We start from the raw sequence: 24,618 nt of genomic DNA, 5'->3' as shown, positions 1-24,618 counted from the left end.
GTTGTATGCAAGACGACTGATACCGAATATATCTGTTTTTACCCTTGTGTCGTGGTGTGTGATTCGGTGGAAAGTTCTGGGTTTAACATTTGGAAAGAGCGCTCATGTCAGGGTTAACATGGTTACTACTGATGTTTATATTGTAACGGTTGTTATTTAATGTCGGGGATTTACACTCGCTTAATAGATGTTGGACTGTGTTAATGACATGTTACAACATACGCCATTATTATATCATTCTTTACTTCAGCCAATCACGCTGCCTCCTTGATCTACCCACAAAATTCTTGAACCGAGAACACGCCGTCACCCTCTACAGGGATGTCAAAGTCGTTTCGCAGCTGAGGGGTGCCTGCAATGCGTTTCAGAGGCAGGCCCGCGCTGCGCAGCCCACGCAAGAGGACCTTGTCAATGCAAATAAGTGGTTGCCATGGTATGCTGCAATGATAAATCCAATAAGTAGTTCGAATAACTAGTTCGAATCCGGCTCTGGGTTCAGTTCTGGACTGGAGGTTGGGGTTGAAAGAGGATAGAACTTGTTTCGCCTGCATTTCCACTCTTTAACAGTCTCCTGACACTTCACTTACAATTTATAGGGAGGGGATACCTGTGTGCTATTCGTAGAAGTAGGGAACAGTTACCTCTCTCAGAACCCAGAGAACTTGAAACTGGTTACTCACGGTTTCATGTGATTCATTGCAGGGATGAGGTGATTCAGTGCGTGTCTCCTAACACTTCACTTAGAATTTAAAGGGGGGGATGACTGTGTGCTATTCATAAGAGTAGGCAACAGCTCCCCGTATCACGGCTAGCTATCTCTCACAGAACCCAGGGAACTTGAAACTGGTTACTAATGGTTTCATGTGATTCATTGCAGGGATGAGGTGATTCATTGTGTGGACATGCAGACAGAAAGATTTGACATGGCACGCTCACAGGTAACGATTTCAACCAGCAGTCCTGATGTGTGAAAGCTGTAATTTGTGGGCATTGCACTGCATTGTTGGAAAGGCCTAGGCATACCGTCTTGGGTCGGCGGTAGCGGAACTCGACTCACAATTTTGCTAAAAAAAGTTTGCTTTGATTTGTCTAGAGTGCCAAGGCTAGGGAGAGCAGGAATCTGCTGTCGATCGCGCTTTTCGTATTGATACCTCCTTCCAGAGGACAAGAGATCCGGACACTGCGAATTGCCCCGTCCGGTGACAGAGAACACGTCCAGGGACTGAATTCATTAGTCTTGAATTCAGATGGCACCCTCATGTTCAGATTCGAGGATTACAAAACATATGGCTCTCATGGGGTTGATGTCACAAATTTGCCAGTAAGTCTTTCATTTGTGATTTATCCTTTATTTTGACATGTGCTTGTAGATTGCGTGACAACAGCATATGGGAAAACACGATTATTTGTTTAAACTATAATAAAGTAACCATTTAATCTTCTTCTTATCACAAATGGAATTTTATGTGTGCTACTACTGTTTTCACATATTTTCTACTTAAATACTCTGTGTAGACTCCGTGACGTGATCATATTAGCTGACTCTCTTTTTTTTTTTCACTTTCAGGAAGATCACAGATTGAACGTCATCATAAGGGAATATCTGGACAAATACAGAGATATTCTTCTCGACGCCGCTGACGATGGCACAACCAACAATTTTCTTCTCCTGGTAAGTTATGACTTCAGTTTCCAATTATATTTCTTCAAAGGGCTCACTGATCTTCTTGGAACTAGTGATTGTTGTATAGAACGTGGGACCCTAATTCTTATAAGGTTGCAAATTATCTTTCTAAAGTAATCCAGCGAAATAGTCATCTTTGAAAAGTTATCTCAACCAATTGTCTCACCCCAACAAGACATTTTGTACATCATCACTCATCCCAGGAAAGGTTATACTCTCATTACAATCCTAGGAAGGGTTAGTTTTGGTGGTGAATTAATATTTTGAACATCTAACAATCCTACATAGGGTGACTATGAAAGCATTTAAAACAACTACTATCCCTTTGTGGGGTCATTTTATAACCCCCTAATTTGGGGGGAGGGGGGGAGGGGGGGTTACATGGAAAAAACATTGCATTTGAATTGATATTGAATTGATGAGTGATTCTTTACTTCTTTTTGTTTTTAGACAGATAAAGGAAAACCCTTTAGTGGTCCAGCATTCTCAACCCACATGAAGTCTGTCTTTTACCACCTAACAGGAGTGAGTGTCAACTTGCACCTTCTGAGAAGCTCCTTCGTGACTTATTGTTATGGGGACAGGTGAGAATTCCATGCTAAGTAGATGAAATTGCAGACTATTATCACTCACTCCCCCACAAGACTCTGGACGGCACCATGCTGTGTTTATCAGCCATTTTCTTCACGAATAAAACGATTCTGTAATGATAACTTAGAACTATTAGTAATTACACACCGCAAGCAAAATTCACAACCAGGACTTTCTTTCTTTTGTTTTATCAGCCAGTGCACCGACGCAATGAAAGACAGTTTGGCGTCGGCCTTGAGACACACAAGGAAGCAAGCTCAACTCACCTATGACCGTAGAAATTCCAGCGAAAAGAAGAGTTTGGCTGTCAGCCTTGCTTCAGAATTAGCAGAAAATACAAGCGAGTCACTATCAGCTCAGCCGTCCGACAGAAATGCAGGGCTTGATAAAGGTAGCTGGGTTGCTCTCACAGTAGAAGGCAGCACTCTGGCAAATCCGAACATTCTGCTAGCTAGAATTCAGAACCTCATGCCCGGTAGAAAGGCTTCGCTACTGTGGTTCAAGGCCACTGCGGAAAAAGGCCTGTACGCTTTTCACTACGATGAAGCCAGCTGGATAGAAAGCTTAGATGCCTTAGTTCCCGTCCAAGTGAAAGAGATTAAAAACTCTCCCGGCCTCTACAAATTGACCACATCATTGAAAAAAATACACAGGGCGGTCTTAGGGAACAACTGATAACATACTGTAAAGGACTGTGGATAGTGATTTGATGAGGATGCATTCTGTTTGGTTACCTGGAAGGAAAAGTGATAATCCTTACCTTATTATTATTATTATTATTATTATTATTATTATTATTATTATTATTATTATCATTATCATTATCATTATCATTATCATTATCATTATCATTATCATTATCATTATCATTATCATTATCATTATCATTATCATTATCATTATCATTATCATTATCATTATCATTATCATTATCATTATTATTGTAGTGATAGGCCATTCTTTGAATCTAGAGACTATCCATTACAATGGTGGAGCAAAAAAATACAGTGTGGTTCAAGGCCACTGCGGAAAAAGGCCTGTACGCTTTTCACTACGATGAAGCCAGCTGGATAGAAAGCTTAGATGCCTTAGTTCCCGTCCAAGTGAAAGAGATTAAAAACTCTCCCGGCCTCTACAAATTGACCACATCATTGAAAAAAATACACAGGGTGGTCTTAGGGAACAACTGATAACATACTGTGAAGGACTGTGGATAGTGATTTGATGAGGATGCATTCTGTTTGGTTACCTGGAAGGAAAAGTGATAATCCTTACCTTATTATTATTATTATTATTATTATTATTACATGTACAAATAATCTCTCAGAAGAATAAACATGTTTGTCAAGAAGCTCGAATATCAGAGTATTGATAGGCCATTCTTTGAATCTAGAGACTATCCATTACAAAGGTGGAGCAAAAATACAGTGATTGTATCATCTGAAAAAAACAATAGGGCCCCACCCAAACCTCCATAAATTGGTTGCCATGGCAACATACTCGAAAATAATCTGCGGACCCATGTCAATGTTGTAGCTGCCAAGTCTGGTGATGATAGCTATTTCTGTTTTGGAGATATAAGCAAAAACGGATTTACCCGTGTATAAGCCAGACTTATACCTACCCCCCGACCAGTCTCGATCTAACCTTCTCCCTTCACGCTAGGATCTCTGATTATTGCTTCATTGAGGTGATGACGTCACCACCACAGGTAACCCCCCTCCCCCACAGTGAGAACAAGAAGACCGTAAGGCATCTCGGGAGACACCTTACAGGCCACGCTAAAAACGACGCGTTGTCAAGGTAAAATCAAAGTCGGCTTCACGTGTGCACTACCGCAAAATCGTCTCGATCTAACCTTCACGCTAGGATCTCTGATTATTGCTTCATTGAATTGATGACGTCACCACCCCAGGTAACCCCCCTCCCCCACAGTGAGAACAATAAGACCGTAAGGCATCTCGGAAGACACCTTACAGGCCACGCTAAAAACGACGCGTTGTCAAGGTGAAATCAAAGTCGGCTTCACGTGTGCACTACCGCAAAATCGTCTCGATCTAACCTTCACGCTAGGTTCTCTGATTATTGCTTCATTGAAGTGATGACGTCACCACCACAGGCAACCCCCCTCCCCCACAGTGAGAACAATAAGACCGTAAGGCATCTCGGAAGACACCTTACAGGCCACGCTAAAAACGACGCGTTGTCAAGGTGAAATCAAAGTCGGCTTCACGTGTGCACTACCGCAAAATCGTCTCGATCTAACCTTCACGCTAGGATCTCTGATTATTGCTTCATTGAAGTGATGACGTCACCACCACAGGCAACCCCGTTCCCCCACAGTGAGAACAATAAGACCGTAAGGCATCTCGGAAGACACCTTACAGGCCACGCTAAAAACGACGCGTTGTCAAGGTGAAATCAAAGTCGGCTTCACGTGTGCACTACCGCAAAATCGTCTCGATCTAACCTTCACGCTAGGATCTCTGATTATTGCTTCATTGAAGTGATGACGTCACCACCACAGGCAACCCCCTTCCCCCACAGTGAGAACAATAAGACCGTAAGGCATCTCGGGAGACACCTTACAGGCCACGCTAAAAACGACGCGTTGTCAAGGTGAAATCAAAGTCGGCTTCACGTGTGCACTACCGCAAAATCGTCTCGATCTAACCTTCACGCTAGGATCTCTGATTATTGCTTCATTGAAGTGATGACGTCACCACCACAGGCAACCCCCCTCCCCCACAGTGAGAACAATAAGACCGTAAGGCATCTCGGGAGACACCTTACAGGCCACGCTAAAAACGACGCGTTGTCAAGGTGAAATCAAAGTCGGCTTCACGTGTGCACTACCGCAAAATCGTCTCGATCTAACCTTCACGCTAGGATCTCTGATTATTGCTTCATTGAAGTGATGACGTCACCACCACAGGCAACCCCCTTCCCCCACAGTGAGAACAATAAGACCGTAAGGCATCTCGGGAGACACCTTACAGGCCACGCTAAAAACGACGCGTTGTCAAGGTGAAATCAAAGTCGGCTTCACGTGTGCACTACCGCAAAATCGTCTCGATCTAACCTTCACGCTAGGATCTCTGATTATTGCTTCATTGAAGTGATGACGTCACCACCACAGGCAACCCCCCTCCCCCACAGTGAGAACAATAAGACCGTAAGGCATCTCGGGAGACACCTTACAGGCCACGCTAAAAACGACGCGTTGTCAAGGTGAAATCAAAGTCGGCTTCACGTGTGCACTACCGCAAAATCGTCTCGATCTAACCTTCACGCTAGGATCTCTGATTATTGCTTCATTGAAGTGATGACGTCACCACCACAGGCAACCCCCTTCCCCCACAGTGAGAACAATAAGACCGTAAGGCATCTCGGGAGACACCTTACAGGCCACGCTAAAAACGACGCGTTGTCAAGGTGAAATCAAAGTCGGCTTCACGTGTGCACTACCGCAAAATCGTCTCGATCTAACCTTCACGCTAGGTTCTCTGATTATTGCTTCATTGAAGTGATGACGTCACCACCACAGGCAACCTCCCCCCCCCCCCCCACAGTGAGAACAATAAGACCGTAAGGCATCTCGGAAGACACCTTACAGACCACGCTAAAAACGACGCGTTGTCAAGGTGAAATCAAAGTCGGCTTCACGTGTGCACTACCGCAAAATCGTCTCGATCTAACCTTCACGCTATGATCTCTGATTATTGCTTCATTGAAGTGATGACGTCACCACCACAGGCAACCCCCTTCCCCCACAGTGAGAACAATAAGACCGTAAGGCATCTCGGAAGACACCTTACAGGCCACGCTAAAAACGACGCGTTGTCAAGGTGAAATCAAAGTCAGCTTCACGTGTGCACTACCGCAAAATCGTCTCGATCTAACCTTCACGCTAGGATCTCTGATTATTGCTTCATTGAGGTGATGACGTCACCACCACAGGCATACCGAACAGCTCCCACAGTAAGAACAATTTTGTTTCAGGTCATCGTTCTAAATATAAATTACCATCTCCTTGGCTATCTCTATGCCGCGTTCGCCTAGTGTTTTAAACCATACATCGCGGTCAACAGCACCAAACCCTTACCCAATACAGTGTGATTGCCCAATGACGAGAAATCAACAGGGCACCCAACACGACGCAACAACCATATCTGATCTGCCCATGAATATGCATTATCTATTGTCAAGGACGCGCGCGTCATCGTCAAGTCACACTTGTTCGCGAGCCGTCTTAGTGCACACGATGGCAGGGCCAAATGAATTACCTGTACGTAGTTCTCGAAGGTTACTCGTAGTATTGCCTTCTACGTCGTAGTGAGCGATGAATTTGCTGACGATATCTCTGTAATCTGCACACAGAAGGGTTAATAAACCTACCTTCAATGGAGAATCCCCCGCGCTTTTGTGATATGCTTTCCTGGAACTTTTCCATTAGAACTTCATTAGTGTAATAGTTCACCGTTGGAAAAGCATAACCGCTTTCTAGCGCTCTCTCGGCCATCTCAAAGCGACGAAGCGTTGCTGTCGAGTCACCCAGTCTTGCGTCGTAGACTCCGCGTACATCTACAAGAAATCTATCAAAAATATCTACTCCAAATACATCTAACAAGACACATGCATGCTCAAATGGCGTACCTTGTCGTAAATGCTCCAATTGAGACTCTAGAAAATCCCTACCTTTTGACCAAAAGATCTGTGGTACTGTGTCTTGAGGTTTTGGCGCTTCCTGCGTGTCGTATCCCACAATGCGAGATCTCACCTGCTTACCCGTGATGTCTGGAGAGCCTTTGAGACCAAAGAATGGCTTGAACGGCTCCCAAAGAATATCAGCTGTCTCGTCATCTGTCAGGTCTCTCTCGTTGTCAAGAAATCCATGGATTGCTCTGACATCAGAGAGAGGAAGGCCGTCCCCATCCCCGACTCTCTGTGGAAACTGAATACTGATACGAAGATAATATGCATACTGACCTTTCTGGGCCTCCAGGATGTTATCGGGAAAAGGTCTGTTTTCTACCGATAACTTATCTAGCACTTGTGAAATGAATGGGAGAAATCTGATAGCTTCTACCCACCTGAGCTGGACTCGTGACAGCACGGGATAACGATGGACTGCCCAGCTAACACGCAATATTTCCTTAGCGTATGCAACGCTCAAGTCTGGAATCGGCTTACCTGGACCAAACAAATCGTTGGCTATACAATACGTGTGACGACCGTGTGTGTTACTTATGATTTCAATCTGTTTGGCAATCTCTAAATGTTGCCTAAGTCCAAACCTGCCATCGTGCTTCTTGATGTTACCGATCATGCTGGACATATTACTTATCATCATGCGCTCGTCTTCAGAATAAGCGCTCAACCTAAGAGATGGCCTCCACGACAAATGCTCAACAAAGCCTGTAAATTGTAAACTTGAAACAAAATTTATTAGATCGTCAATTGAATCACCTCCAACCTTATCAACTACCGGTCCAGGAACTACAATACTCCTGCTATGATGGTCTTGATTAGCATCTACGCTTGTCCTTGGGCGTTTACGCGTAGGTGCTTCACCATGGTCAGAAGGGCCTGATCCCACGTCTGATTCGTCATCTGAGTCATCCATTGCTATATGTAGAATCAACATATAAAGCGTCAGTTCAGACGTTCTTAGCGCGCCAGTGCTGGTGTTTATAGAACAGTGCTCGATACACAGGTGTAGGGCGGGTAATATGTGATTTTCCCCTGATGAGTCTTACCCACATATCCAACAATTATGTATAAACATGAAGCATTAATATGAGCTATGAATACCTAGAATACCTTCTGTGTCTTCAGTTGCACTTGCAGTACTCGTAGCAGTTGCCTGAATTAAAATAGTGATTATAATTAATAATAATAATGATGATGATTATGTTGATGATGATGATAATAAATTACAATAAATTATTACCTGACCCATCATAGATGATTGGGAATCTTGAACAGTATTCCGTTCCGGAGTTTCTAAATGTTTCTTCAGAGTGGGCAGCAAATATCTTGCTTCCAAATTTCGTAGCAATGTAGTATTAATACGTAAAAGGGTGTCCTGCTCAAAATCTAAGAGAGACATTAGTATTGAATTGCCGCCATACATCGCGACAATTGTGAACTGGTACTCTAAGTAAAGTTTTAAAGCACTTGTATTTCTAAATGATCCCGCCACTTGCAGCCAAAATGAAATGTTTGCCCGGTTACCTGAAAAATTACTATAAATATATTCTATTCCAACACAAAGGCAACAATGTCCAATCAACTTACCTCGAGAATCTTTCCTTCTGACCACGTATGACAGAACCCAGTACTGATGTCTTGCAGCAGCAAACACTGGGACCTGAGAATGTGGCAAAGGAGACACCAAATCTGCGTCAATATTCTGACGCTTAAAGATAGCAATACCTACCAAAAGTTCCGTGCTTTTATCTTTGCACAAAACAATTAATCTGCCCTCGTTGGGGTTTGAATACATTTCGTCGACAACTTTTCGGTATGCTGGGACACTGATTCTGAGGCCTGTAGCCTCTCTTGCATCCAAAAGATTGTAGAGATCTTCTCTTGGTTCACCAGGGACACTGTTGTGAATCACCTATGAAAAAGCGCACATTTGTATGGTCAATACTTCCAGTTGCTAAGACAATCTGCCCATACCGCGAGGGCCAAAGATCGTATTTTATTTAAATTAATGTCGTGAGATTCTCTTTACGTACTGCACGTTCTCCCAGGCTCATATATAATCAGCATATTCAAGGAGTATATATAGTATTTTAGTATAAATCTACTCGCATACTATCACAAATCCTGCCATTTGATTGGCCCCCATACTCACTATCTATTGAGCGAAGCGATAGATAGCGAGTAGCGAAAAAAACGGCGTTTTTCACAAAAACAACATGAATTGTTATTAAAATCATCGTCAGCTATTTGAAGGTAGTATGTGAGTGGATTTATACTAAAACAATTAGACTACTCGTTTTCGTTTTCTATGAGTCAAATAGGGGCGAGGCTACGCGCCTCGTTCACTTTCTATTGACTCATAGAAAACTCATATATAGGGGTCCGGGGGTATACTCCACCGTGAAATGTTTGTCATTATTGTTAAAAGCTAAATAGCATTATTAAAGCCCCGTTATGCCACCAGAAATCTTGTTTGTATATCTTTTCATACTACCAATCTGAAAAGTTAGTGGGGGGACATGAATGCAAATTCGAAAAATTAAAACTTCAAACGGCATGAAAGTTCAGGCAAGAAGCGTATCATATTCATATCTTTATTAGGGGGTCTGGGGCTCTCCCCAGAAAATTTTGAAATTCAAGACTTTTAGGAGGCTCCGAAATAGAATAAAAAGGAATTAACTTTCCAGATATTTGGGCTTCCTTTGGAAAATGTTAGCTGGGCGGGAAAGTGTTGTTTGTTTGCTGCCATTACCGAAAGGGAATATTTCAGGTCCTAAATTTCGGAATTTCAATCCAATTAGGAGATCTATAAAATAGCTATCTAAAGCTAGTGATACGATATCTTCAAAGGTTCTTTTATACAAGAATTTTCTTGATAAAGTGCTGATCTCCATCAAAAACACAGGCCGTATGAAGGATCTACTCGAGGTAAGAAATGATTCCTTCAAGTCGCTTCATAATCGCTTGATTATATGAGAAGAGTGATATAGGTGATAATAATATAAGTAATTGTGTTCTGCATATTCTATATTCCTGTTATCTACCGAGATTACGGCATTGTGAAGTTGTTTGAAGACATCAAAATGTCGCCTTTGCGACCTGATCACGCTGAATAAAATGCTTCAATTAAACTTTCTGTTTTCCAAAAACGTTGTTCATTCTATAGGTAGATTACTTACCGACAACTTGAAAGGTGAGAAATCTGAATCATTTATAAGTGATAACATCGCTCAATATTGTAGAAATGATAATTCTCGGTATATGTTCTCGACAATAAGATTGATTTGAAGCTATCCTAAGTATGGCATTTATTTTCTTATTTTGGAAACTGTTATGACAACAGCGATTATTGTCCAATAAGGTTAGGCTGTCACCTTTTCTCGAGCTGATTATAAAATATCCATACATTTACTGTATTCTCCCGCATTAAACTCTATTTTTAAAAGGAATCTTTTTTATGAGAACGTCCAGCCTGAGATATCATCAAATTTTCCGCACCTTAGGAATATAATAATCTCTTCTGTAGCACACGTGGCCAATTAGCATAATCTCCGTGGATAAATCCACGGAGATTCTTATCATGAAAAGTGATTGGCTGATTGGTACACGCGCTCTTATTGGTGGGATTTGACACTTTAACTAACTCGACCGCCATCTTGGATTTGATCCGTAAGAGAAACGCAGAAGGCCGTTTCCCGCGTTACTTGGAGCATATAATAATATAAGCTGGCAGACTCAAGAGCACTGGCACTATAAACCATAAATGTGTGTACTCGTCTCGTCTCAAAAAAATTTTACAATTCTTTAAGAATTGTTGTTGGAAAGGTCGAGGCATGCCGTCTTGGGTCGGCGGTAGCGGAACTCGACTCACAATTTTGCTAAAAAAAGTTTGCTTTGATTTGTCTAGAGTGCCAAGGCTAGGGAGAGCAGGAATCTGCTGTCGATCGCGCTTTTCGTATTGATACCTCCTTCCAGAGGACAAGAGATCCGGACACTGCGAATTGCCCCGTCCGGTGACAGAGAACACGTCCAGGGACTGAATTCATTAGTCTTGAATTCAGATGGCACCCTCATGTTCAGATTCGAGGATTACAAAACATATGGCTCTCATGGGGTTGATGTCACAAATTTGCCAGTAAGTCTTTCATTTGTGAATTATCCTTCATTTTGACATGTGCTTGTAGATTGCGTGACAACAGCATATGGGAAAACACGATTATTTGTTTAAACTATAATAAAGTAACCATTTAATCTTCTTCTTATCACAAATGGAATTTTATGAGTGCTACTACTGTTTTCACATATTTTCTACTTAAATACTCTGTGTAGACTCCGTGACGTGATCATATTAGCTGACTCTCTTTTTTTTTTTTTCACTTTCAGGAAGATCACAGATTGAACGTCATCATAAGGGAATATCTGGACAAATACAGATATATTCTTCTCGACGCCTCTGACGATGGCACAACCAACAATTTTCTTCTCCTGGTAAGTTATTACTCTTCAGTTTCCAATTATATTTCTTCAAAGGGCTCACTGATCTTCTTGGAACTAGTGATTGTTGGATAGAACATGGGACCCTAACCCTAACCCTAACCCTAATTCTTATAAGGTTGCGAATTATCTTTCTAAAGTAACCCAGCGAAATAGTCATCTTTGAAAAGTTATCTCAACCAATTGTCTCACCCCAACAAGACATTTTGTACATCATCACTCATCCCAGGAAAGGTTATACTCTCATTACAATCCTAGGAAGGGTTAGTTTTGGTGGTGAATTAATATTTTGAACATCTAACAATCCTACATAGGGTGGCTATGAAAGCATTTAAAACAACTACTATCCCTTTGTGGGGTCATTTTATAACCCCCTAATTTGGGGGGAGGGGGGGAGGGGGGGTTACATGGAAAAAAATCATTGCATTTGAATTGATATTGAATTGATGAGTGATTCTTTACTTCTTTTTGTTTTTAGACAGATAAAGGAAAACCCTGTAGTGGTCCCGCATTCTCAACCCACATGAAGTCTGTCTTTTACCACCTAACAGGAGTGAGTGTCAACTTGCACCTTCTGAGAAGCTCCTTCGTGACTTATTGTTATGGGGACAGGTGAGAATTCCATGCTAAGTAGATGAAATTGCAGACTATTATCACTCACTCCCCCACAAGACTCTGGACGGCACCATGCTGTGTTTACCAGCCATTTTCTTCACGAATAAAACGATTCTGTAATGATAACTTAGAACTATTAGTAATTACACACCGCAAGCAAAATTCACAACCAGGACTTTCTTTCTTTTGTTTTATCAGCCAGTGCACCGACGCAATGAAAGACAGTTTGGCGTCGGCCTTGAGACACACAAGGAAGCAAGCTCAACTCACCTATGACCGTAGAAATTCCAGCGAAAAGAAGAGTTTGGCTGTCAGCCTTGCTTCAGAATTAGCAGAAAATACAATCGAGTCACTATCAGCTCAGCCGTCCTACAGAAATGCAGGGCTTGATAAAGGTAGCTGGGTTGCTCTCACAGTAGAAGGCAGCACTCTGGCAAATCCGAACATTCTGCTAGCTAGAATTCAGAACCTCATGCCCGGTAGAAGGGCTTCGCTACTGTGGTTCAAGGCCACTGCGGAAAAAGGCCTGTACGCTTTTCACTACGATGAAGCCAGCTGGATAGAAAGCTTAGATGCCTTAGTTCCCGTCCAAGTGAAAGAGATTAAAAACTCTCCCGGCCTCTACAAATTGGCCACATCATTGAAAAAAATACACAGGGCGGTCTTAGGGAACAACTGATAACATACTGTGAAGGACTGTGGATAGTGATTTGATGAGGATGCATTCTGTTTGGTTACCTGGAAGGAAAAGTGATAATCCTTACCTTATTATTATTTTTATTATTATTATTATTATTATTATTATTATTATTATTATTATTATTATTATTATTATTATTATTATTATTATTATTATTATTATTATTATTATTATTATTATTATTATTATTATTATTATTATTATTATTATTATTATTATTATTATTATTACATGTACAAATAATCTCTCAGATGAATAAACATGTTTCTCAAGAAGCTCGAATCTCAGAGTATTGATAGGCCATTCTTTGAATCTAGAGACTATCCATTACAAAGGTGGAGCAAAAATACAGTGATTGTATCATCTGAAAAAAACAATAGGGCCCCACCCAAACCTCCTTAAATTGGTTGCCATGGCAACATACTCGAAAATAATCTGCGGACCCATGTCAATGTTGTAGCTGCCAAGTCTGGTGATGATAGCTATTTCTGTTTGGGAGATATTAGCAAAAACGGATTTACCCGTGTATAAGCCAGACTTATACCTACCCCCCGACCAGTCTCGATCTAACCTTCTCCCTTCACGCTAGGGTCTCTGATTATTGCTTCATTGAAGTGATGACGTCACCACCACAGGCAACCCCCCCCTCCACAGTGAGAACAATAAGACCGTAAGGCATCTCGGGAGACACTTCACAGGCCACGCTCAAAACGACGCGTTGTCAAGGTGAAATCAAAGTCGGCTTCACGTGTGCACTACCGCAAAATCGTTTCGATCTAACCTTCACGCTAGGATCTCTGATTATTGCTTCATGAAGTGATGACGTCACCACCACAGGCAACCCCCCCCCCCCCCACAGTGAGAACAATAAGACCGTAAGGCATCTCGGGAGACACCTCACAGGCCACGCTAAAAACGACGCGTTGTCAAGGTGAAATCAAAGTCGGCTTCACGTGTGCACTACCGCAAAATCGTCTCGATCTAACCTTCACGCTAGGATCTCTGATTATTGCTTCATTGAAGTGATGACGTCACCACCACAGGCAACCCCCTTCCCCCACAGTGAGAACAATAAGACCGTAAGGCATCTCGGGAGACACCTCACAGGCCACGCTAAAAACGACGCCTTGTCAAGGTGAAATCAAAGTCGGCTTCACGTGTGCACTACCGCAAAATCGTCTCGATCTAACCTTCACGCTAGGGTCTCTGATTATTGCTTCATTGAAGTGATGACGTCACCACCACAGGCATACCGAACAGCTCCCACAGTAAGAACAATTTTGTTTCAGGGCATCGGACTAAATATAAATTACCATCTCCTTGGCTATCTCTATGCCGCGGTCGCCTAGTGTTTTGAACCATACATCGCGGTCAACAGCACCAAACCCTTACCTTATACAGTGTGATTGCCCAATGACGAGAAATCAACAGGGAACCCAACACGACGCAACAATCATATCTGATCATATCTATCATATTCATGAGGAATATGCATTATCTATTGTCAAGGACGCGCGCGTCAGCGTCAAGTCACACTTGTTCGCGAGCCGTCTTAGTGCACACGATGGCGCAGGCCGCGGGCTTGGTCCAGTATGACAGTATTACAGATGACAGTGAAGAAACGGAGAATCACGTGCCCGCCGATGAAAGCACCGCTACTGACCCGCAGGCCTCAACAGACGACACAGCAAAAAAAAAAGTGCATCCGGATGAACGTTCTTCGCGAAAATATGCCATACCGATCGCTGAACTCACAACGGAGATGGCTAAGCTTTTAAGAGATGTTAAGGTTTTTTTCACCAAAGACATTAATTTGGAAAGAAAAGGGTCGCCCATTTCTCCCTCGACATGGACGAAGGCAAATGAGAGAATTCTATGTAAGTTTTATTTTGTCTCGTGAGTTTCATGCGTAAGCGTTCTTTTAGAGTCAGATTTCGCACCTTGCTGCTAGCTGTTACCATGACAACAACTTGTGACGACTTATATTCCCTCCCCCCCTAGGTTATCTTGGGTTCTGTAGAGACACGCTTCATTACAAAGACATCAGCCCAGATCTATTTTTAAGAACACGGTTACTCGAAAGGTATCTGGATTATTTAAAGGTAAGTCCGTCGAAAATATGCTTAATCAATAATTTGCGCGTCGCGTCGAAGTGGTTTCAGCGCGTCGCGAAGAAACTCGGTACTAGTACCCAGGCCTCCCTCCCAATTCTTCCTTTTAAAAATGGCGGCGGCATGTTTTGAATTTTTGGAACCGACACGACGCGAGCGAACGTAAAACTGAGCTAAACATTTCTCGTTGCAGACGGACAGGAAGCTTGCATCGTCTACCCTAGGTGAGCATGTTCAATTCATCTGCTTTTTGACAACTGCGGTCGGTCTAGAATGCTAAATTCACATTTCGCAAAACTTAGTAGTAATAAGTATGCTTAAGTAAGTATCGCCGGATAGAGTAATCTGATATTTGATCGCGCTATTGTGTAACTGGACAATTACGGATTTCGAAGTGAGTTGTATGCAAGACGACTGATACCGAATATATCTGTTTTTACCCTTGTGTCGTGGTGTGTGATTCGGTGGAAAGTCCCGGGTTTAACATTTGGAAAGAGCGCTCATGTCAGGGTTAACATGGTTGCTACTGATGTTTATATTGTAACGGTTGTTATTTAATGTCGGGGATTTACACTCGCTTAATAGATGTTGGACTGTGTTAATGATATGTTACAACATACGCCATTATTATATCATTCTTTACTTCAGCCAATCACGCTGCCTCCTTGATCTACCCAGCAAAATTCTTGAACCGAGAACACGCCGTCACCCTCTACAGGGATGTCAAAGTCGTTTCGCAGCTGAGGGGTGCCTGCAATGCGTTTCAGAGGCAGGCCCGCGCTGCGCAGCCCACGCAAGAGGACCTTGTCAATGCAAATAAGTGGTTGCCATGGTATGCTGCAATGATAAATCCAATAAGTAGTTCGAATAACTAGTTCGAATCCGGCTCTGGGTTCAGTTCTGGACTGGAGGTTGGGGTTGAAAGAGGATAGAACTTGTTTCGCCTGCATTTCCACTCTTTAACAGTCTCCTGACACTTCACTTACAATTTATAGGGAGGGGATACCTGTGTGCTATTCGTAGAAGTAGGGAACAGTTACCTCTCTCAGAACCCAGAGAACTTGAAACTGGTTACTCACGGTTTCATGTGATTCATTGCAGGGATGAGGTGATTCAGTGCGTGTCTCCTAACACTTCACTTAGAATTTAAAGGGGGGGGATGACTGTGTGCTATTCATAAGAGTAGGCAACAGCTTCCCGTATCACGGCTAGCTATCTCTCAAAGAACCCAGGGAACTTGAAACTGGTTTCTAATGGTTTCATGTGATTCATTGCAGGGATGAGGTGATTCATTGTGTGGACATGCAGACAGAAAGATTTGACATGGCACGCTCACAGGTAACAATTTCAACCAGCAGTCCTGATGTGTGAAAGCTGTAATTTGTGGGCATTGCACTGCATTGTTGGAAAGGCCTAGGCATACCGTCTTGGGTCGGCGGTAGCGGAACTCGACTCACAATTTTGCTAAAAAAAGTTTGCTTTGATTTGTCTAGAGTGCCAAGGCTAGGGAGAGCAGGAATCTGCTGTCGATCGCGCTTTTCGTATTGATACCTCCTTCCAGAGGACAAGAGATCCGGACACTGCGAATTGCCCCGTCCGGTGACAGAGAACACGTCCAGGGACTGAATTCATTAGTCTTGAATTCAGATGGCACCCTCATGTTCAGATTCGAGGATTACAAAACATATGGCTCTCATGGGGTTGATGTCACAAATTTGCCAGTAAGTCTTTCATTTGTGATTTATCCTTTATTTTGACATGTGCTTGTAGATTGCGTGACAACAGCATATGGGAAAACACGATTATTTGTTTAAACTATAATAAAGTAACCATTTAATCTTCTTCTTATCACAAATGGAATTTTATGTGTGCTACTACTGTTTTCACATATTTTCTACTTAAATACTCTGTGTAGACTCCGTGACGTGATCATATTAGCTGACTCTCTCTTTTTTTTCACTTTCAGGAAGATCACAGATTGAACGTCATCATAAGGGAATATCTGGACAAATACAGAGATATTCTTCTCGACGCCTCTGACGATGGCACAACCAACAATTTTCTTCTCCTGGTAAGTTATGACTCTTCAGTTTCCAATTTTTATTTCTTCAAAGGGCTCACTGATCTTCTTGGAACTAGTGATTGTTGGATAGAACATGGGACCCTAACCCTAACCCTAACCCTAACCCTAATTCTTATAAGGTTGCGAATTATCTTTCTAAAGTAATCCAGCGAAATAGTCATCTTTGAAAAGTTATCTCAACCAATTGTCTCACCCCAACAAGACATTTTGTACATCATCACTCATCCCAGGAAAGGTTATACTCTCATTACAATCCTAGGAAGGGTTAGTTTTGGTGGTGAATTAATATTTTGAACATCTAACAATCCTACATAGGGTGACTATGAAAGCATTTAAAACAACTACTATCCCTTTGTGGGGTCATTTTATAACCCCCTAATTTGGGGGGGAGGGGGGGGGTTACATGGAAAAAAACATTGCATTTGAATTGATATTGAATTGATGAGTGATTCTTTACTTCTTTTTGTTTTTAGACAGATAAAGGAAAACCCTTTAGTGGTCCAGCATTCTCAACCCACATGAAGTCTGTCTCTTATCACCTAACAGGAGTGAGTGTCAACTTGCACCTTCTGAGAAGCTCCTTCGTGACTTATTGTTATGGGGACAGGTGAGAATTCCATGCTAAGTAGATGAAATTGCAGACTATTATCACTCACTCCCCCACAAGACTCTGGACGGCACCATGCTGTGTTTATCAGCCATTTTCTTCACGAATAAAACGATTCTGTAATGATAACTTTGAACTATTAGTAATTACACACCGCAAGCAAAATTCACAACCAGGACTTTCTTTCTTTTGTTTTATCAGCCAGTGCACCGACGCAATGAAAGACAGTTTGGCGTCGGCCTTGAGACACACAAGGAAGCAAGCTCAACTCACCTATGACCGTAGAAATTCCAGTGAAAAGAAGAGTTTGGCTGTCAGCCTTGCTTCAGAATTAGCAGAAAATACAATCGAGTCACTATCAGCTCAGCCGTCCTACAGAAATGCAGGGCTTGATAAAGGTAGCTGGGTTGCTCTCACAGTAGAAGGCAGCACTCTGGCAAATCCGAACATTCTGCTAGCTAGAATTCAGAACCTCATGCCCGGTAGAAGGGCTTCGCTACTGTGGTTCAAGGCCACTGCGGAAAAAGGCCTGTACGCTTTTCACTACGATGAAGCCAGCTGGATAGAAAGCTTAGATGCCTTAGTTCCCGTCCAAGTGAAAGAGATTAAAAACTCTCCCGGCCTCTACAAATTGGCCACATCATTGAAAAAAATACACAGGGCGGTCTTAGGGAACAACTGATAACATACTGTGAAGGACTGTGGATAGTGATTTGATGAGGATGCATTCTGTTTGGTTACCTGGAAGGAAAAGTGATAATCCTTACCTTATTATTATTATTATTATTATTATTATTATTATTATTATTATTATTATTATTATTATTATTATTATTATTATTATTATTATTATTATTATTATTATTATTATTATTATTATTATTATTATTATTATTATTATTATTACATGTACAAATAATCTCTCAGATGAATAAACATGTTTCTCAAGAAGCTCGAATCTCAGAGTATTGATAGGCCATTCTTTGAATCTAGAGACTATCCATTACAAAGGTGGAGCAAAAATACAGTGATTGTATCATCTGAAAAAAACAATAGGGCCCCACCCAAACCTCCTTAAATTGGTTGCCATGGCAACATACTCGAAAATAATCTGCGGACCCATGTCAATGTTGTAGCTGCCAAGTCTGGTGATGATAGCTATTTCTGTTTGGGAGATATTAGCAAAAACGGATTTACCCGTGTATAAGCCAGACTTATACCTACCCCCCGACCAGTCTCGATCTAACCTTCTCCCTTCACGCTAGGGTCTCTGATTATTGCTTCATTGAAGTGATGACGTCACCACCACAGGCAACCCCCCCCTCCACAGTGAGAACAATAAGACCGTAAGGCATCTCGGGAGACACTTCACAGGCCACGCTCAAAACGACGCGTTGTCAAGGTGAAATCAAAGTCGGCTTCACGTGTGCACTACCGCAAAATCGTTTCGATCTAACCTTCACGCTAGGATCTCTGATTATTGCTTCATGAAGTGATGACGTCACCACCACAGGCAACCCCCCCCCCCCCCCACAGTGAGAACAATAAGACCGTAAGGCATCTCGGGAGACACCTCACAGGCCACGCTAAAAACGACGCGTTGTCAAGGTGAAATCAAAGTCGGCTTCACGTGTGCACTACCGCAAAATCGTCTCGATCTAACCTTCACGCTAGGATCTCTGATTATTGCTTCATTGAAGTGATGACGTCACCACCACAGGCAACCCCCTTCCCCCACAGTGAGAACAATAAGACCGTAAGGCATCTCGGGAGACACCTCACAGGCCACGCTAAAAACGACGCCTTGTCAAGGTGAAATCAAAGTCGGCTTCACGTGTGCACTACCGCAAAATCGTCTCGATCTAACCTTCACGCTAGGGTCTCTGATTATTGCTTCATTGAAGTGATGACGTCACCACCACAGGCATACCGAACAGCTCCCACAGTAAGAACAATTTTGTTTCAGGGCATCGGACTAAATATAAATTACCATCTCCTTGGCTATCTCTATGCCGCGGTCGCCTAGTGTTTTGAACCATACATCGCGGTCAACAGCACCAAACCCTTACCTTATACAGTGTGATTGCCCAATGACGAGAAATCAACAGGGAACCCAACACGACGCAACAATCATATCTGATCATATCTATCATATTCATGAGGAATATGCATTATCTATTGTCAAGGACGCGCGCGTCAGCGTCAAGTCACACTTGTTCGCGAGCCGTCTTAGTGCACACGATGGCGCAGGCCGCGGGCTTGGTCCAGTATGACAGTATTACAGATGACAGTGAAGAAACGGAGAATCACGTGCCCGCCGATGAAAGCACCGCTACTGACCCGCAGGCCTCAACAGACGACACAGCAAAAAAAAAAGTGCATCCGGATGAACGTTCTTCGCGAAAATATGCCATACCGATCGCTGAACTCACAACGGAGATGGCTAAGCTTTTAAGAGATGTTAAGGTTTTTTTCACCAAAGACATTAATTTGGAAAGAAAAGGGTCGCCCATTTCTCCCTCGACATGGACGAAGGCAAATGAGAGAATTCTATGTAAGTTTTATTTTGTCTCGTGAGTTTCATGCGTAAGCGTTCTTTTAGAGTCAGATTTCGCACCTTGCTGCTAGCTGTTACCATGACAACAACTTGTGACGACTTATATTCCCTCCCCCCCTAGGTTATCTTGGGTTCTGTAGAGACACGCTTCATTACAAAGACATCAGCCCAGATCTATTTTTAAGAACACGGTTACTCGAAAGGTATCTGGATTATTTAAAGGTAAGTCCGTCGAAAATATGCTTAATCAATAATTTGCGCGTCGCGTCGAAGTGGTTTCAGCGCGTCGCGAAGAAACTCGGTACTAGTACCCAGGCCTCCCTCCCAATTCTTCCTTTTAAAAATGGCGGCGGCATGTTTTGAATTTTTGGAACCGACACGACGCGAGCGAACGTAAAACTGAGCTAAACATTTCTCGTTGCAGACGGACAGGAAGCTTGCATCGTCTACCCTAGGTGAGCATGTTCAATTCATCTGCTTTTTGACAACTGCGGTCGGTCTAGAATGCTAAATTCACATTTCGCAAAACTTAGTAGTAATAAGTATGCTTAAGTAAGTATCGCCGGATAGAGTAATCTGATATTTGATCGCGCTATTGTGTAACTGGACAATTACGGATTTCGAAGTGAGTTGTATGCAAGACGACTGATACCGAATATATCTGTTTTTACCCTTGTGTCGTGGTGTGTGATTCGGTGGAAAGTCCCGGGTTTAACATTTGGAAAGAGCGCTCATGTCAGGGTTAACATGGTTGCTACTGATGTTTATATTGTAACGGTTGTTATTTAATGTCGGGGATTTACACTCGCTTAATAGATGTTGGACTGTGTTAATGATATGTTACAACATACGCCATTATTATATCATTCTTTACTTCAGCCAATCACGCTGCCTCCTTGATCTACCCAGCAAAATTCTTGAACCGAGAACACGCCGTCACCCTCTACAGGGATGTCAAAGTCGTTTCGCAGCTGAGGGGTGCCTGCAATGCGTTTCAGAGGCAGGCCCGCGCTGCGCAGCCCACGCAAGAGGACCTTGTCAATGCAAATAAGTGGTTGCCATGGTATGCTGCAATGATAAATCCAATAAGTAGTTCGAATAACTAGTTCGAATCCGGCTCTGGGTTCAGTTCTGGACTGGAGGTTGGGGTTGAAAGAGGATAGAACTTGTTTCGCCTGCATTTCCACTCTTTAACAGTCTCCTGACACTTCACTTACAATTTATAGGGAGGGGATACCTGTTTGCTATTCGTAGAAGTAGGGAACAGTTACCTCTCTCAGAACCCAGAGAACTTGAAACTGGTTACTCACGGTTTCATGTGATTCATTGCAGGGATGAGGTGATTCAGTGCGTGTCTCCTAACACTTCACTTAGAATTTAAAGGGGGGGGATGACTGTGTGCTATTCATAAGAGTAGGCAACAGCTTCCCGTATCACGGCTAGCTATCTCTCACAGAACCCAGGGAACTTGAAACTGGTTTCTAATGGTTTCATGTGATTCATTGCAGGGATGAGGTGATTCATTGTGTGGACATGCAGACAGAAAGATTTGACATGGCACGCTCACAGGTAACAATTTCAACCAGCAGTCCTGATGTGTGAAAGCTGTAATTTGTGGGCATTGCACTGCATTGTTGGAAAGGCCTAGGCATACCGTCTTGGGTCGGCGGTAGCGGAACTCGACTCACAATTTTGCTAAAAAAAGTTTGCTTTGATTTGTCTAGAGTGCCAAGGCTAGGGAGAGCAGGAATCTGCTGTCGATCGCGCTTTTCGTATTGATACCTCCTTCCAGAGGACAAGAGATCCGGACACTGCGAATTGCCCCGTCCGGTGACAGAGAACACGTCCAGGGACTGAATTCATTAGTCTTGAATTCAGATGGCACCCTCATGTTCAGATTCGAGGATTACAAAACATATGGCTCTCATGGGGTTGATGTCACAAATTTGCCAGTAAGTCTTTCATTTGTGATTTATCCTTTATTTTGACATGTGCTTGTAGATTGCGTGACAACAGCATATGGGAAAACAAGATTATTTGTTTAAACTATAATAAAGTAACCATTTAATCTTCTTCTTATCACAAATGGAATTTTATGTGTGCTACTACTGTTTTCACATATTTTCTACTTAAATACTCTGTGTAGACTCCGTCACGTGATCATATTAGCTGACTCTCTTTTTTTTTTCACTTTCAGGAAGATCACAGATTGAACGTCATCATAAGGGAATATCTGGACAAATACAGAGATATTCTTCTCGACGCCGCTGACGATGGCACAACCAACAATTTTCTTCTCCTGGTAAGTTATGACTTCAGTTTCCAATTATATTTCTTCAAAGGGCTCACTGATCTTCTTGGAACTAGTGATTGTTGGATAGAACGTGGGACCCTAACCCTAACCCTAACCCTAACCCTAACCCTAACCCTAACCCTAACCCTAACCTAACCTAATTCCTAGTCCCCAGGCCATACTCAAAATGTCTCGGAAGTTAGGGAAAAAGATTACCGGCTTTTGTCAATTCTTGATCGATTCGAAATCTGATTGAAGGGTTAGATAGCCCTTTATGAGTACATAGATCTTACCGAGTTTGAGAATTTTAGCTCAAGTATATAGACCCGAAAAGTTGTCCCCTACCCTGCAGGACACAGTTTTTTTGGAAAAATTTTCTGCGCATGCGCACTTATGAAAAAAACCGAATAGCGCAACACACGCCGGGGAATGTCAGGGTTCGAATGATACCATTTTCGGCTCATTTGGACAAGTATTAAGGATTTTGGTTTTTTGAAGTTTTTAGATTTTGGACCTTGTTTGAACACTGAAAAACTCAAACTCATCCAATCTTAACGTGCATAGGCTCATTCGAAAGCTCTTGAAAAACCATATAGGCGCTAGGCAGTTTGTTGTCCTCCAAAGTCAATATTTGCAAAGTTTTTCTAGGGAGAAGGTGAAATTTGGCCTTTTTTCCGGCCTTCTTTAACAGCTTTACTTTGAAGCTATGCTTTTGATTTTCTAACCTTTACTAAGTGCTGATACTTTCTTCATGCTGACCAAGTTTGAGATCAATCGGACTTAATGCCTAGTCCCCAGGCCCTACTCAAAATGTCCCGGAAGTTAGGGAAAAAGATAAGCGGCTTTTGTCAATTCTTGATCGATTCGAAATCTGATTGCAGGGTTAGATAGCCCTTTATGAGTACATAGATCTTACCGAGTTTGAGAATTTTAGCTCAAGTATATAGACCCGAAAAGTTGTCCCCTACCCTCCGTGACACAGTTTTTTTTGAAAAAATTTCTGCGCATGCGCGCTTATGAAAAAACCGAATAGCGCAACACACGCCGGGGAATGTCAGGGTTCAAATGATACCATTTTCGGCTTATTTGGACAAGTATTAAGGATTTTGGTTTTTTGAAGTTTTTAGATTTTGGACCTTTTTTGGACCTTGTTTGAACACTGAAAAACTCAAACTCATCCAATCTTAACGTGCATAGGCTCATTCGAAAGCTCCTGAAAATCCATATAGGCGCTAGGCAGTTTGTTGTCCTCCAAAGTCAATATTTGCAAAGTTTTTCTAGGGAGAAGGTGCAATTTGGCCTTTTTCCGGCCTTTTTTAAAAGCTTTACTTTGAAGCTATGCTTTTGATTTTCTAACCTTTACTAAGTGCTGATACTTTCTTCATGCTGACCAAGTTTGAGATCAATCGGACCTAATTCCTAGTCCCAAGGCCATACTCAAAATGTCCCGGAAGGTAGGGAAAAAGATTAGCAGCTTTTGTCAATTCTTGATCGATTTGAAATCTGATCGCAGGGTTAGATAGCCCTTTATGAGTACATAGACATTTTGAGTAGGGCCTGGGGACTAGGAATTAAGTCCGATTGATCTCAAACGTGGTCAGCATGAAGAAAGTATCAGCACTTAGTTAAGGTTAGAAAATCAAAAGCATGGCTTCAAAGTAAAGCTGTTAAAAAAGGCAGGAAAAAGGCCGAATTGCACCTTCTCCCTAGAAAATCTTTGCAAATATTGACTTTGGAGGACAACAAACTGCCTAGCGCCAATATGGTTTTTCAGGAGCTTTCGAATGAGCCTATGCACGTTAAGATTGGATGAGTTTGAGTTTTTCAGTGTTCAAACAAGGTCCAAAAAAGGTCCAAAATCTAAAAACTTCAAAAAACCAAAATTCTTAATACTCTTCCAAATGAGCCGAAAATGGTATCATTCGAACCCTGACATTCCCCGGCGTGTGTTGCGCCATTCGGTTTTTTCATAAGTGCGCATGCGCAGAAATTTTTTCAAAAAAAACTGTGTCCCGCAGGGTAGGGGACAACTTTTCAGGTCTATATACTTGAGCTAAAATTCTCAAACTCGGTCAGATCTATGTACTCATAAAGGGCAATCTAACCCTGCAATCAGATTTCGAATCGATCAAGAATTGGCAAAAGCCGCTAATCTTTATCCCTAACTTCC

General features: G+C 42.4%; 6 protein-coding genes and 1 long non-coding RNA gene across 8 annotated transcripts; all 7 read left to right on the top strand.

Moving 5' to 3' along the window:
• Nucleotides 1–292: 292 nt before the first annotated feature.
• Nucleotides 293–1,993, top strand: LOC125568056. Its single transcript, XM_048729368.1, has 5 exons — nt 293–433; nt 878–938; nt 1,094–1,321; nt 1,568–1,672; nt 1,973–1,993. Exons 2-5 carry the CDS (start codon nt 903–905, stop codon nt 1,991–1,993), a joined length of 390 nt encoding a protein of 129 aa, XP_048585325.1. The 5' UTR covers nt 293–433; nt 878–902.
• Nucleotides 1,994–2,139: 146 nt separating this feature from the next.
• Nucleotides 2,140–3,526, top strand: LOC125567982. Of its 2 annotated transcripts, XM_048729141.1 has the most exons (3): nt 2,140–2,268; nt 2,470–2,779; nt 3,295–3,526. In XM_048729141.1, exons 1-3 carry the CDS (start codon nt 2,180–2,182, stop codon nt 3,463–3,465), a joined length of 570 nt encoding a protein of 189 aa, XP_048585098.1. In that variant the 5' UTR covers nt 2,140–2,179; the 3' UTR covers nt 3,466–3,526. The 2 variants fall into 2 exon arrangements, with proteins under 2 accessions (XP_048585098.1, XP_048585097.1); XM_048729140.1 differs by lacking the exon at nt 3,295–3,526 and having other exon boundaries at nt 2,470–2,955.
• Nucleotides 3,527–10,613: 7,087 nt separating this feature from the next.
• Nucleotides 10,614–11,421, top strand: LOC125567989. The gene is made up of 3 exons (XR_007311972.1): nt 10,614–10,753; nt 10,896–11,123; nt 11,372–11,421. It is a non-coding gene; the product is annotated as an uncharacterized LOC125567989 (long non-coding RNA).
• Nucleotides 11,422–11,974: 553 nt separating this feature from the next.
• LOC125567988 lies at nt 11,975–12,842 on the top strand. Its single transcript, XM_048729168.1, has 2 exons — nt 11,975–12,094; nt 12,296–12,842. Exons 1-2 carry the CDS (start codon nt 12,006–12,008, stop codon nt 12,774–12,776), a joined length of 570 nt encoding a protein of 189 aa, XP_048585125.1. The 5' UTR covers nt 11,975–12,005; the 3' UTR covers nt 12,777–12,842.
• Nucleotides 12,843–15,394: 2,552 nt separating this feature from the next.
• On the top strand, nt 15,395–17,602 carry LOC125568055. The gene is made up of 5 exons (XM_048729367.1): nt 15,395–15,740; nt 16,186–16,246; nt 16,402–16,629; nt 16,875–16,979; nt 17,465–17,602. The coding sequence occupies exons 2-5, from the start codon at nt 16,211–16,213 to the stop codon at nt 17,600–17,602; spliced, it is 507 nt and encodes a 168-aa protein (XP_048585324.1). The 5' UTR covers nt 15,395–15,740; nt 16,186–16,210.
• On the top strand, nt 17,527–18,346 carry LOC125567963. Its single transcript, XM_048729096.1, has 2 exons — nt 17,527–17,598; nt 17,800–18,346. Exon 2 carries the CDS (start codon nt 17,816–17,818, stop codon nt 18,278–18,280), a length of 465 nt encoding a protein of 154 aa, XP_048585053.1. The 5' UTR covers nt 17,527–17,598; nt 17,800–17,815; the 3' UTR covers nt 18,281–18,346.
• Nucleotides 18,347–20,870: 2,524 nt separating this feature from the next.
• On the top strand, nt 20,871–23,967 carry LOC125568054. The gene is made up of 5 exons (XM_048729366.1): nt 20,871–21,218; nt 21,664–21,724; nt 21,880–22,107; nt 22,353–22,457; nt 23,962–23,967. Exons 2-5 carry the CDS (start codon nt 21,689–21,691, stop codon nt 23,965–23,967), a joined length of 375 nt encoding a protein of 124 aa, XP_048585323.1. The 5' UTR covers nt 20,871–21,218; nt 21,664–21,688.
• The last annotated feature ends 651 nt before the right edge of the window (nt 23,968–24,618 follow it).

This window comes from Nematostella vectensis, chromosome 6, assembly GCF_932526225.1.
Source record: "Nematostella vectensis chromosome 6, jaNemVect1.1, whole genome shotgun sequence".
Lineage (NCBI taxonomy): Eukaryota > Metazoa > Cnidaria > Anthozoa > Actiniaria > Edwardsiidae > Nematostella > Nematostella vectensis.
The sequence above is the reverse complement of the archived record's forward strand: the minus strand, read 5'-3'. Positions and strand labels throughout refer to the sequence as shown.

Coding starts and splice junctions, on each gene's coding strand:
- LOC125567982 (XM_048729141.1), top strand. CDS start 2,180: ATGAAGTCTGTCTTTTACCACCTAACAGGAGTGAGTGTCAACTTGCAC. Junction 2,269..2,469: donor ACTTATTGTTATGGGGACAG/GTGAGAATTCCA, acceptor TTGTTTTATCAG/CCAGTGCACCGACGCAATGA. Junction 2,780..3,294: donor CTTCGCTACTGTGGTTCAAG/GCCACTGCGGAA, acceptor GTGTGGTTCAAG/GCCACTGCGGAAAAAGGCCT.
- LOC125568055 (XM_048729367.1), top strand. CDS start 16,211: ATGCAGACAGAAAGATTTGACATGGCACGCTCACAG. Junction 16,630..16,874: donor TTGATGTCACAAATTTGCCA/GTAAGTCTTTCA, acceptor TTTCACTTTCAG/GAAGATCACAGATTGAACGT. Junction 16,980..17,464: donor CCAACAATTTTCTTCTCCTG/GTAAGTTATGAC, acceptor TTTTGTTTTTAG/ACAGATAAAGGAAAACCCTT.
- LOC125568054 (XM_048729366.1), top strand. CDS start 21,689: ATGCAGACAGAAAGATTTGACATGGCACGCTCACAG. Junction 21,725..21,879: donor TTGACATGGCACGCTCACAG/GTAACAATTTCA, acceptor TGATTTGTCTAG/AGTGCCAAGGCTAGGGAGAG. Junction 22,108..22,352: donor TTGATGTCACAAATTTGCCA/GTAAGTCTTTCA, acceptor TTTCACTTTCAG/GAAGATCACAGATTGAACGT.
- LOC125568056 (XM_048729368.1), top strand. CDS start 903: ATGCAGACAGAAAGATTTGACATGGCACGCTCACAG. Junction 1,322..1,567: donor TTGATGTCACAAATTTGCCA/GTAAGTCTTTCA, acceptor TTTCACTTTCAG/GAAGATCACAGATTGAACGT. Junction 1,673..1,972: donor CCAACAATTTTCTTCTCCTG/GTAAGTTATGAC, acceptor AATCCTACATAG/GGTGACTATGAAAGCATTTA.
- LOC125567988 (XM_048729168.1), top strand. CDS start 12,006: ATGAAGTCTGTCTTTTACCACCTAACAGGAGTGAGTGTCAACTTGCAC. Junction 12,095..12,295: donor ACTTATTGTTATGGGGACAG/GTGAGAATTCCA, acceptor TTGTTTTATCAG/CCAGTGCACCGACGCAATGA.
- LOC125567963 (XM_048729096.1), top strand. CDS start 17,816: ATGAAAGACAGTTTGGCGTCGGCCTTGAGACACACAAGGAAGCAAGCT.